The sequence below is a fragment of the Ovis aries genome, chromosome 7 (genome assembly GCF_016772045.2).
Source record: "Ovis aries strain OAR_USU_Benz2616 breed Rambouillet chromosome 7, ARS-UI_Ramb_v3.0, whole genome shotgun sequence".
Taxonomy (NCBI): Eukaryota; Metazoa; Chordata; class Mammalia; order Artiodactyla; family Bovidae; genus Ovis; species Ovis aries.
The window spans coordinates 74,054,165-74,067,167 of record NC_056060.1 but is presented as its reverse complement, the minus strand read 5'-3'; the positions used below and the strand labels follow the sequence as shown (position 1 = coordinate 74,067,167).

Sequence of the window (13,003 nt, the reverse complement as noted above, 5' to 3'; positions counted from 1 at the left end):
TTCTAAACCAGCCTTATCAAACTCAGAAATCTACCCCCTGAGTTCAGCTGCCAATTACACATCTTCTGTGCAACCCTGCTAGCTATTGGAATTTATCAAAAGGAAATTCTATAGGTAGGTTAAGAATAACTGTGATCTGGTAACTTAGACAAAAATATGTTAAATTCAAAACCAAACGGAGACCAGTCTTAATTCCTTGGGCAGACGAAACCAACTTAGTCACTTTTTTGGAAATAATAAGCAAAATTTGAACTGCTTCTCAAGGCTGATATGAGGTAACCCATGAAAATTCTATTATAACCAATCACTATGAAGAAGAAAAAAGTCACTACCTTCTCACCATATAAGCTGCTTTATAACAATATACCCCGATGCCTCACTCAGTATCTTGGTTTGAGCGATCCTAGTTGACAAACTGTCTCTTTGGTGTGTGCACAATATCCATTTACTAATTACTACTTCAGCGATTTATTGGTTTTACTTCACTTATTTCTGAGCTTTTGACAGTCAATGACACCCTACTGTCCTGGGATCTATACCTACTCTCGTCACCACCAGTCAACTGGCACGTGGCTTTAAGGACATCTCCGTAATTACTTGTAATTCCTTGAGTGCGTGGCAGTTACTTCGCTTTCGTTCACCATTCACCATTTGATTCTGTGCCAGCAAGACGTCCGGATGCTTGGCCACTGGCACCGCCGAACCTGGCACCAGGATCGTGGCCTTTCCCAGTCAACGCCGGACCGAGAGAAGCCGGCAATCCCAGCCAGCAGGGAGCGAGGGCTGAAGTTGAAGAGGGGCGCGCAAAGTCCGGCCCGCCAAGCGCCGCGACGCCTGGTGGGTATCAATAAGGAGAACCTCCAGGCCGCCGCTCGGCAGAGCCTCAGCGCCCTCACGCCACCCGGGTGCGCTCGAGGCTGATCCGCGCCGCCGGGCCCCCTTCTCTAGAGGCCGTGGGGGCGGGGTCCGGCGGGGCGCGCGCCGGCGCGTGGAGGCCAGGGCGGCGGCGGAGCGCGCGCGGCGAGGGAGGGGCGAGCGGGGCGGGGGCGCGCGGCGGCGGCTGCGGCCTGTGGCGCCGTCACCCGGCAGAACCCAGCTGGTGGCGGGAGGCGCCGCTCGCCTTGCAGTTGTCGCTGCCGTAGGCGCGCCGAGACGGATCCGGGCTGCGCCGGGGGCCGGCCCACCCTCGCGCCGCCGTCCTTCGGCCCGCGGGCCGCGGGGTTCCGTTATCATGTCGTTGGGGCAGTGGCTGGCCCAGCTGATGAGCAGTTTGCAGGACCCGCAGAAAGTGGCCCGTTTCCAGCAGCTGTGCGGGGTGGAAGCGCCGGTGAGCTGCACAGCCGCGGCCGCCGCCGACCCGAGGGAGGATGAGAAGGCGGAGGCGCACCTCGCCGGAGAATCCCGGCGCAGAGAGCGGCAGCCGGGGGCGTCCGGAGGCCCTCCGCCGCCCGGGAGCGACCGCAATCAGTGCCCGGCCAAGCTGGGCGACGGCGGCGCCCCCAACGGCGTGCGGAACGGGCGGGCGACCAAGGTGGGCCCAGCCTCGCCGCGGCGCGCGGGGCTTCTGCGCCGCAACTCGCTGACGGGCGAGGAGGGCCAGTTGGCCCACGTGAGTAACTGGCCTCTCCACTACCTGTTCTGCTTCGGCACGGAGCTGGGCAACGAACTCTTTTACATACTGTTCTTCCCCTTCTGGATCTGGAACCTGGACGCCCTGGTGGGCCGGAGGCTCGTGGTCATCTGGGTGCTGGTCATGTACCTGGGCCAGTGCACCAAGGACATCATCCGCTGGCCGCGGCCCGCCTCGCCACCCGTGGTCAAGTTGGAGGTTTTCTACAACTCTGAGTACAGCATGCCCTCCACCCATGCCATGTCCGGCACCGCCATCCCCATCTCCATGATCCTCCTCACCTATGGCCGCTGGCAGGTAAGGGTCCCTGTCCTCTCCCCGCACAGCCTCCGAGCCCTCGTTGCTCTCCGCAGTCGCTTGATTTTGGCCATTCCCTTCCCAGACTTCTCTTTCCACAGGTTTTCACAGTACCCTCCAAACAGGCCCTTTCTACCTTAAATAATGATAATGAAACGGTAGGGAAAACCTAAGACTTAGCCATCAAACTCTTATTTTAATAGTAATGCTTTTCTTGGAACCTAAGGAAATACCGTTCGTGGAGTAATACATTATCATCGGGCTTTAGTTGAGTTGATAAAAGGTTTTTAATTCTTGTGATGCACAGACTGTCATTATGATTAAGTATACCGTGCTTATAATTAGTCGTTGGGTGATTAAGATTCACCCGTTTTATACGGTGCCTTTCCCCAGACTGATCTGTGTCTCAGGCGTAGGTAAAGTTATTGACTTTTTCTGGTGACAGTGTTTGTAAAATAAACATGGTCATTCAGGCAATGAAGTAATGAATTTGAAACGAAAGCCATGCTTAGTGGAAGTTAATGGTGCACCGCCTGAGTGCTCTTTTTAAGGGGTGTGGTTGCTAATTTGCTGATAGACACAATTTAATTAGCTTTTGGATCACTGATCTGTACTGTCAGTTGTTGAGCTACAGAATGTTGAATTAGCTTTGCAAATGCTTGGTTTTAGTTGGTCTTAAAAGTAGGGATCTTGGTCAGACCAGTGGGCTTGTAAAAATGGTCAGTATGATAGCCTGACAGCCAGGAATGAGTGAGTTTTTAAACAGGAAAACTTGTATATTTTGCGTACTACTTCTGGCCTCCCATTTTTCGGTTTTTCATGGTCTGTAAATGCAGATTTAAAAGCTAGATCTTTTTTATATAGAAGCAAACTTTCTTTTTAGACTGATGTCTGTTTTATCTGGTCACTTTAAAATTCTTTTTGAAGTTCAGTTGGTTTACAATGTTGTGTTAGTTATCTGTCTTTTAAATTGTAAGGAGGTTTGTTCCTTCTGCAGACCAGTCCCTTAATTTAACAACAAAGTTAATAACTATGAAGAATCTAAGGAATCAGACTTCTTGATTTCCATCCCCCCCATTATAGCACAAAATTATCTTCTGAGAAATACACATCCTGTGTAAACTCTGTTATGGTAAAGTTACCTGTCTCAGACTTAATTTCAGTATAGATAAACCCTTGTCCTCACAGACACTTCTGGGCAGTGCATCGCTTACAGACTGTGGAAAATGTGTAATGTGTGTAATAAGAATGGCAGAATTATGAGGGAAGAGTACCATGAATGTTTTTTTCTTTTTCCCTATGCAACCTAAGGAGTTACACACAGTAATGTTCAGATTGTAAAGTAATGCTGCTTGTTTTGCATAATAGGTAAATATCTCAAATACACTTAATCTAAATACTTCAGAGTTTAAGATTGTCATTGAGTTATGATATTTACTGGTTAGCTAATGATGTTTCTCTAATTTTTATGAGATTTTTCAGGATTCCGTAATGATAGAGCCTTTTTAAACTCCTCATTGAGTAGCTATGTTGCAAGCAATTAATTTTTAGCAGTCCAAGTAAGAGAAAGTAGTTTTTTTCCTCTTCATTCATTGAGAGCACATGTTAACAGGAAGTCTGAAAACAGTACCACGGGATGCATCTATCAGTATTCTAACACTTCAGGGTTATTTGAATTACCAGAGTATGCTTACAGTATAGTTTTTCAACAACCTAGTATATTTAATTCAAAGTTTGAGGGCTTTGTATGTCATACAGTTTTAGAATTAGAGCTAGTCAGGACTTAAACGTCTCCTGGTTTCAAACTGTCATTTTACAGATGTTGAAACTGACCAGTTACAGTAGAATTAATCTTGTAAAATTTGTTTATTCTTTTACATGTCCATTACAGGTTTGAATAAACTTCCAAAATTTGAGTAATTATTTGTCTTTGATTAGTTGTTTTGAAAAAAAGACTCCCTTACATGAAAGTTCTGTATTAATAAATGGTTGTAATAATTCAGTACAAAAAACCTAAATGACCTTTTAATTTTTTTTACTTTTTTGTTTAAAAACCTTGTTATGAATTGAAAACAAAAGTACCATGCTTTGCTTTAAGGTGTTTTGGTCCTCTTCTCTGCCAATTAGTACTGTAGTACTTAGGAGGCTTGTATTTCCAGAGTGAGTAATGAAAAAATGTATGTATTGTGAAGTGGGATAGGAATTAACAGTGAAAGCCTAGTGCTTTTCTAAGTAACAGCAGTTTTGGCTCACAGTCGCCGTCTGCTTGTGCTCCTGCTGCTTGTTCACGACAGGTGTGTTTGTCTCTACTTGCCTAGGATGCTGAAACTTCTCTGGACACTTGAGTTATCTCCCTTTGGTAGGACATCTGCTTCACTCCTCCCTTCATGCCACTTCCTGTTCCTGCTTGAAATCTGGTCATGGTTCACTTACATGAAACCTTTTAAGTGAAACCTTTAAGTTTTATTATTCGTGAGTTCTTTAAATAACGGTAAGCCGGAAAAATTATTAGGGGCTTGCATCAACTGCAGTTCCTATAGTTTACCCCCAGAGATTCTGATCCATTAGATAAGTAAGGGGTATTGCATTTTATTGAAATTCCCTCAATATTTTTGAGGAAAAAAAACATGTACTTTCTGAAGTCCCATCCAGTAAAATTAGTATATTTGATCCTTAGACTATATTTTATATTTCTCCAACATTGCTGTTCTTTTGCAGTTCTTTTAAAGGCATGTTAATAATACAAAAAGGGAAATTGAAACAGTATGGCTCCAAACAATTATTTGATATACTGGAAGAATTTTTTCCAGTAATTCAGGATAAAAAGTGTTATGGCATTTCTCCACGTATTAAATAGCTTGATCATATTATTTGTTGGAGTTTTTTATAGCTGAAGTGAGAAAAAGTAAGAAATAAGGAACATTCGATCTTAAAAACATAGTCTTTTGAAGAATAATATGAAAAAGTAAAGGACTCCTTTTATATTTATTTCTGCATGTTCTTTCCAGAAATAAAAAGTCTTAATTTTTCAATAATATGGCATATAATGAGTTCAAATTTTATACTTGACTTAATAACATTAAACAATTTTTAGATGAATTTCATTTAAAAAAAAATTAGTGACATCACATGCTTTATAGCCTTACCCATTCCCAACTAGTCCATATGCTTTCACTACTCTTAAAATTATTATTAAAATAAGGAATATTATTATCTTTATTAATATTTATTAAGGCCTTACGATGGGTCAGATATTGTTTGAAATGTTTATTACCTCATTTAGTCTGCTCTTAAAACATACCAGTGTTTGATCCTACTGTTAATACAAGCTTACAAATTAGGAAACTGAGATAGGGGAAGAATAACTTTCTCAAAGTTATATAGCTAGTGAGTCACAGGCTGACTGCAAACTTATGGACAGACTCCAGAGCTTACAGAGAGAACTCTTCACATCGTGCTTTGTCAATTTTAAATTAACTTTGCCGTGATAAAATTTTCGAAATAGATATGTGTCCTTACAATACAAAAACAGCTTTGATATGCCTTGAGATACATGTACAAAAGTCACAAATATTTCTTTTAAACATAAGTTGTTGACTGAAACTAAATGCTGATTTAATTACCCTTCCTTTCTTCTATTTTTCTAATATGAATTTTAAAAATTAAGCATAATGAAGGCTTTGGGGAAAAAAACCTAAGATATTTATCATAATATAGTTTATTGTAGATAATAAAGGAAACTATTTATGAGATCATGAAATGATAAAAGGCAAAGAAGTAAGAAGTAAGAGAAGAGTTAGAAAAGTAGGTCACAAATGACAAAGACCAGAAAAGGCTTTAGAAGCCACAGGGAACTGATCATTATAGCAATTCTGGGAAGAAATGCAGTTTATTAAAAAATGAAATTGGCTTGCTACTTTATTTCTTTTTACCTAGCTGGTACTTGGCTTTGAAATGCACATTTTTCTGATTTTATACATGCTTATTAATAAATCTCAAACTTTATTTATTTGAATGGATAATAGATTGTTGAAAATCCAATGTTTACGTAAAAAATGTGAAGAGGAAAGTAGGGCTTTCCCCCGTGGCTCAGCAGTAAAGAATTCATCTGCAATGCAGGAGACTTGGGTTGCAACACAGAAGACTTGGGTTCGATCCCTGTGTCAGAAGATCCCCTGGAGGCGGGCCTGGCAACCCAGTTCCGTATTCTTGAGAATTCTATGGACCGAGGAGTCTGATGGACTTACACAGTCTATGGGGTCACAGAAAGCTGGACATGACTTTAAGCTACTGAGCACATACAGTTTTTCTTTTTGTTGTCACAGCTAGGAGGCTCTCTTTTCCAGAAGGAGTCATCATTAGAAATTTCTTATTTAATCTTCTGGAGATGATCTTTACTTTGGTAGTGGTATATTTACATAGTTTGTTCTTCCTACAGATGGCAACGTACTATACTGTTCCGGACCTTGCTTTTTTCACTTAGAAATATATTGTGAAGGTTTTCCTCTTCATTTACCCAGCAGTTAATGAATACTAATTTTGTGCTTGTGATTGTTTTAAATGCCTTACATGACTTTCAATCCCCAGAAAATCCCATGAGTATTGTCACTGGTTTGCAGAAGAAACTGAGGCAGAGGAAGTTAAATAACTTGCCCAAAATGACTCTGCAGGTATCTAACAGAGCCTGGATTTCAGATTCAGGCAGTCTGGCTCTGAAGTGACCCCACACTGTTGTGTTACGCTGTATCTCTGAATTCGCATTTTCCGTTGAGAGAGCGATCTGATTTTTGCACATGCATGATGTTCCAGTATATTAGCAGCATAATTTATTCAGAACATGACTGTTCCGTTACTGCCAATTCAAAGACATTCTCTATTCTTTTCCTACAAGATTGTTGGTGTTTTACTAATTTTTAAAAACTATACCTCTTTGGTTTGCTTTTGTTTTGTTTTTTTTTCCAAGTCCTTGCTCTACCTTCAAATAATGTTATACCAGTTCAGGTACAGCAATAGCATGCTTTATTTTTCCCTTTTCCCTCCTTTGTATTGTTGTCATACATTTTACATCTGTATTATAATACTCAGAGTACGTTGTTATTCTTTTTGTATAGTGTTCCAGGATTATTTCTAGACATATTTTTTCCTCCCCTCTTCCCTAACATCCTCCCCTTCTGGAACTTGTCTCACGTGTGTTAGATTTGTTAAACACTGGTCACTTGTAGATCACTAGTGCTTTGATGATGATGATGATGATGACTGCGGTGCTTTTGCTCTCTCTGCTTCATTTTGGACAGTTTCTATTGCTATGACTTGAAATTCACTGGTTTTCTGCAGCGTCTAATTTTCTTGTAAACATCATGTAGAATGGGGTATGATTTTAGATACTGTATACTTTTATATCTGGAAGTTCCTATTGGATCTCTGGTCTAGTATACAATTAAATTACTTGTCAGTTTACTCCTTTTAGGCTCGCTGGAGTGAATCTGGAATAACCATAGTCTAGAGCTCAGTTAGCCTGACTGACTTACAGTGATAACCTTCTGAAGATGACCCAGTTCCCTCAGCTCTCTGCCTCATGGGAAAGCAGTTGCAGGTGTGTGTAAGCTCTGGGAATTACATGGTTGTCTACTACTTTCCAGTAGCTTTCCCCCAGCCTGGTGGACTTTTGTCCCATGTGTGCATAAGGTAGTACACAGCCAGCCATTTGCAGAGACCCCCTCAGTTCCACAGAGTTCTTGCTCCATGCAGAGTCCTGTTTCCAATAGGCTCTTGAAAATTATTGCTGCTTTGGCTCCTGGGAACTGCTGTTTCTCCCTCCGTAGCTCAGTAAGACTGTTGGACTTTGTTTTGGTTCCTCTTCTCATGCAACAGCCTGGAAAGTCCCGCTAGCAACAAGCCAGGGCAATCAGAGGGCTCTTTGCACTTGTTTTCTCTTTTCTTATGAATCACAGTCCTGTGCTATTTGTTTTCCAATATCTGAAAACAGTTCTTTCATATAATTTGTCTAGGTTTTTGATTGTTTTCAGTGCAACAGCTTTTCCTACAACAGTTAATTGTTTATGGGCAGAAACAGATATCTTTTTACCTCTACTGTTTTGTGGGTTTTTTTTTAATGGTTATAAAATACAACAGCTTCAGTTCAGTTCAGTTGCTCAGTCGTGTCCAGCTCTTTGTGACCCCATGAACTGCAGCACGCCAGGCCTCCCTGTCCATCGCCAACTCCCGGAGTCCATCCAAACTCATGTCCTTTGAGTCGGTGATGCCATCCAACCATCTCATCCTCTGTCGTCCCCTTCTCCTCCTGCTCTCAATCTTTCCCAGCATCAGGGTCTTTTCCAATGAGTCAACTCTTCGCATCAGGTGGCCAAAGTATTGGAGTTTCAGCTTTAGCATCAGTCCTTCCAATGAACACCCAGGACTGATCTCCTTTAGGATGCACTGGCTGGATCTCCTTGTAGTCCAGGGGACTCTCAAGAGTCTTCTCCAACACAACAGCTTGCTGAGAAGTAATTCATGTACCATACAATTCACCCATTTAAAATATACAAGTCAGTGGCTTTCAGTATATTCATAGTATTGTGCAACTATCACCACAGTCAGCTTTGTAACATTTTCATCATCCCCCAAAGAAACCCCATCCCCATAGTCATTGCTCCCTATTTTCCCCCAATCTCTCAGCACCTCTAGACAATCACTAATCTACTCCATAGATTTGCCTACTGCTGTCATCTTGTATAAATAGTATGTAGTCTGTTGTGAATAGCTTTTTTCGCATGGCATAATGTATTAAGATTCATCCATTTTGTAGCATGTATCAGTACTTCAATTCCTTTTTACTGCTGAGTAATATGCCAGTGGTAAAGAATCCACCTGCCAGTGTAGGAGACACAGGAGAAATGAGTTTAATCCCTTGGTCAGGAAGATCCCCTGGAGGAGGAAATAGTAGCCCACTCCAGTATACTTGCGTGGACAGAGGAGCCTGGCGGGCTGCAGTCCATGGGGTCACAAAGAGTTGGACACGTCTTAGCTGAGCACACGTGCATGCAGGCCAGTAGATGAATATACACTGTTTTATGTGTCTTTTCATCCGCTCATGGACATTTGAGTTCACTTTCTGTGCCATGGTGTGTGCTTGGTTTCTCAGTCATGTCCAACTCTTTGTGACCCTGTGGGCTGTAATCTGCCAGACTTCCCTGTCCATGGGGATTCTCCAGGCAAGAATACTGGAGTGGGTTGCAATGCCCTCCTCCAGGGGATCTTCCCAACCGAAGGATTAAACCCAGGTGTCCCGCAATGCAGGCAGATTCTTTACAGCTGAGCTACCAGGGGTTCACTTTTTAGTTATTTTGAATAATGTTGCCTTGGATGTTTTTACATAAGTTTTTGTAGACATAATTTTTTTGGTGTTTTTCCTCTTGGGTTACTTACTAGTTTTTGAAGTCTTTTATGTTATGGTGAAATTAGCCTTTTGATTGTGGTATGATTTGGAAATACATTTTCCTAAATTATTACTTCTCTTCTGAGTTTTTTTCCAAGCAGAATTTTTTTCTTTTTACATATCAAGTTTTATTTCATAGTTTTGGGGTTTTGTATAATGTTAGGATGCCCTCCTACCATGGTTTCCTATAGTACTTTTATAGTTTCATTTTTTTATGCTTAAGTTTTTGAATCTAGTCTCATTTTGAGGAAGGAATCCAACTTGATATTTCCTAATGGCACCATTTATTGAATAATCCATTTTTCCCTGTTAACTTGAACTGTCACTTTTATCATATATTAAGGATAGGTATATATTTGGGGTCCTTGCCCATGCCTTGAGTTAGAGTTGATATATCTGATATTGTGTGCAAATGTGTATGCTTAGTTACTCAGTTGTGTCTGGCTCTTTGTGGCCCCATCAACTGTAGCCCACCAGGCTCCTCTGTCCATGGGAATTCTCCAGGCAAGAATACTGGAGTGGGTTGCTATGCCCTCCTCCAGGGGATCTTCCCTACCCAGGGCTCAAACCCAGGTCTCCCACATTTCAGGTAGATTCTTTACTGTCTGAGTCACAAGAGAAGCCCAAGAATACTGGAGTGGGTAGTCTATCCCTTCTCCAGGGGATCTTCCTGACCCAGGAACTGAACCAGGGTCTCCTGCATTGCAGGTGGATTCTTTACCAGCTGAGCTACTAGGGAAGCTTGTGTTGCACACAACAGTATTGTGTGCAAATACTATACTGTTATTATAGTTTTATAAATATTTTTTCAGAATTCTCATTGGTGTTTTTTTTAATTTATTTATCTTTAGTTGAAAGAGACTTGCTTTACAATATTGTGTTGGTTTCTGCCATACATCAGCATGAATCAGCCATAGGTATACGTATGTCATGTCTTTCTCTTTTTTAAATTTAATTACTTACTTTTGGACGCGCTAGGTCTTTGTTGTTGCCTGGGCTTCTCCCTGGTTGTGGCGAGCAGGGGCTACTCTCTAGTTACGGTGCACAGACTTATCGCTGCAGTGACCTTTCTTGTGGAGCAGGGACTCCAGAGTGTGGGCTCAGTAGTTGTGGTCTGTGGGGGCTTAGTTGCTCCACAGCATGTGGAATCTTCCCGGATCAGGGATTGAACCCATGTCTCCTGCATTGGCAGATAGATTCTTTACCACTGAGCCACCAGGGAAGTGTGCCCTTCTTTCTAGAACCTACCTCCCACCCCATCCTACCCATCTAGGTTGTCACAAAGCCCTGGTTTGAGTTCCCTGAGTTATACATTTACTCTTTTTATTTTTCTTCATTTACTTTAGATTTTGTCTAGTTCTAAAAGAAAAATCCTTTTGCGGTTCTTTTTATTGGAAAGATAAAGTTGTTTTGCATTCAAGTCTTTGATCCATCTTCAGTTGGTTTGTATGTGTTGTGAGGTATGGATCTGACATAATTTTTTATATAAATATTTAACTGACTTTGTACCATTTTTGGATAGTTTATTCTTTTCCACTATAGTATTATTATCTGTAATACCACTTACGTTACATATCAAGTTCCCATATTTTCAGGTCCAATTCTGGGTTCTCGGTTCTGTTTTACTGGTCTGTTTGTCTAATCTCTTTAGTGATAATCGTTGCCTTAAATGCTATAGTTGCTTTAAAGTAAGTCTTGGTATCTGTTTATGAAAGTTCTATATCATACTCTTCAAGATTATGTTGGCTATTTTTTAATATTTCTTTTCAGTATATATTTTAGAATCACCTCTTTAATTTCCATGTAAAAGCCTGTCTGGACTTTTACAGAAATTGAAATGAATTTATAAATTAATGCGGAGAAAATCAATAGTCTTACAATATTGAATTTTCTTATGTTTGAATATGATAAATTTTACTTATTTAAATTTTCTTAAATGTATTTCAGTGAAGTTTTATAATTTTCTCCATATGGATCAACCATATTTTTTGTTGGATTTATTTCTGGTTACTTCATTTTTTGTTACTGTTGTAAATGATATCTTGTTAAAATTCAAATATTCTAACTTTTTTGTGGCTGTAGTATAGAAATGCCCTTGGCTTTCATACATTGATCGCATATAAACTTTGTTCAACTCTCCATTAATTTAATAATTTGTATGATAGTCTCATATGTTTTCTATGGGGAAAATCATGTCAACTGAGAATAATGACAAGTACATTTGTTCTGTTGTAATTATACATTTGTTTCTTCTGATTGACTAAAAAGCTTTAATCAAGGTAATGACATTCAATTCCACAAATATAATCTCTTCACATTTTTCTTAAGTACTAGGCAACAATATAAGCCCTCCAGATATCAGAGTGAATAAAACAAATAAGTTCTGTTTGCTCAAGGAGATTAGATTGGTATTTTAGAAATATTCTTGTATCTGTAATCTGGAAAATGGACTGGAAAGAAGCAAGGCAGGAGGCAGATAAGCCAGACCTAGTAAGAAGTTGCTCTGCTTGCTAGTCCAAGGAGGAGTTGATGGGGAGCTACATCAGGAGACTGCATCATCAGCCTGCTGCCTGATTTTTTTTATGACCTGTGAACTGTGAATGGCTTTCACAGTTTTAAATAAAGTCAAAAGAAGAATATTTTATTACACATGTAAATTATATTATTCAAAATTCTAGTGGCTTATACAGTAAAGCTTTATTGGAACACAGCCATGTCAGTTCATTTGTATATTGTCCCTTGTGCTTTTGTGCTACAACAGCACAGATGAGTAGTTGTGACATTGATTGTATAATCCACAAAGCCCAAGATAGTTACTTTCTGGCTCTTCATAGAAAAAGACTTTATTGGCCCCTGACCTACATAGTGGCAGAAGAGAGAGATGTGTGAATTTGAGAGAGATTAAGATACAGCATTGGCAAGGCTTGGCGATTAACTGGATGTGTCTGTAAAGAGGAAAAAATAGAGTAAAGGATTCCTCCCAGATTTCCAGATATTTGGAAAGACAAGAAATAGTAGTTTGATTTCTAGAAATAGAAAATATTGAAATCAGGTCAGATTTAGGGAAAGGAGTAGGAGCTTGGAGGAGATGAATTCTGTTTTAGATATGTTGAGTTGGAGGTGTCTGTAAGACAGCCCTTTGTAAATATCTGGAAGGCAGCTGTATACATGAAAGAGACCTGGACAGGTTTGGTCATCAACATGAATTTGCAGAACAAAGTGCTGAGAGTGGACGATATTGCTCTGAGAGAGTGCATAGAGTAAGACGAACAGAGGGTCTAGTAGGAAAAGAACTTTAAAGACATTAATATCTAAGGACTGGATAGAGTGAAAGGAACCTGGAACCGAATCTGATAAGTAGCAGTTTGAGAGGTAAGAAGATACCTTAGGGATTGTCTGACTAAGGCTGGGGCAGGGAGGGGTGTGCAGTGTTCCAGTAACCCATTTGAACTATCTTAAGCAAAAAAAAAAAAGTTATTTGAGGACTAGAGGTGGGTGTCTCATGGAGGTCGAGGCTGAAGTGCTACGAGGTCTCCTGAGGGACTGGAGCCAAGCTCTGGAGTACTATCAGAAGGAAGGGCATGCCGTCCATCTTTGCTTTTTGAGGCTGCATGGCCTCTTAGCTCTGCTGCTTTCTT

The 13,003-nt window shown here is 40.8% G+C and overlaps 1 protein-coding gene across 1 annotated transcript in view; it reads left to right on the top strand.

Annotated features, from left to right (window-relative positions):
* Positions 1-1,087: 1,087 nt before the first annotated feature.
* Positions 1,088-13,003, top strand: part of SGPP1 (sphingosine-1-phosphate phosphatase 1) — a 42,849-nt gene continuing 30,933 nt past the window's right edge. The window contains exon 1 of the mRNA XM_004010713.6: positions 1,088-1,927. Coding sequence (XP_004010762.2) covers positions 1,232-1,927 — 696 coding nt within the window. The 5' untranslated portion in view covers positions 1,088-1,231. The remainder of the gene's footprint in view (positions 1,928-13,003) is intronic.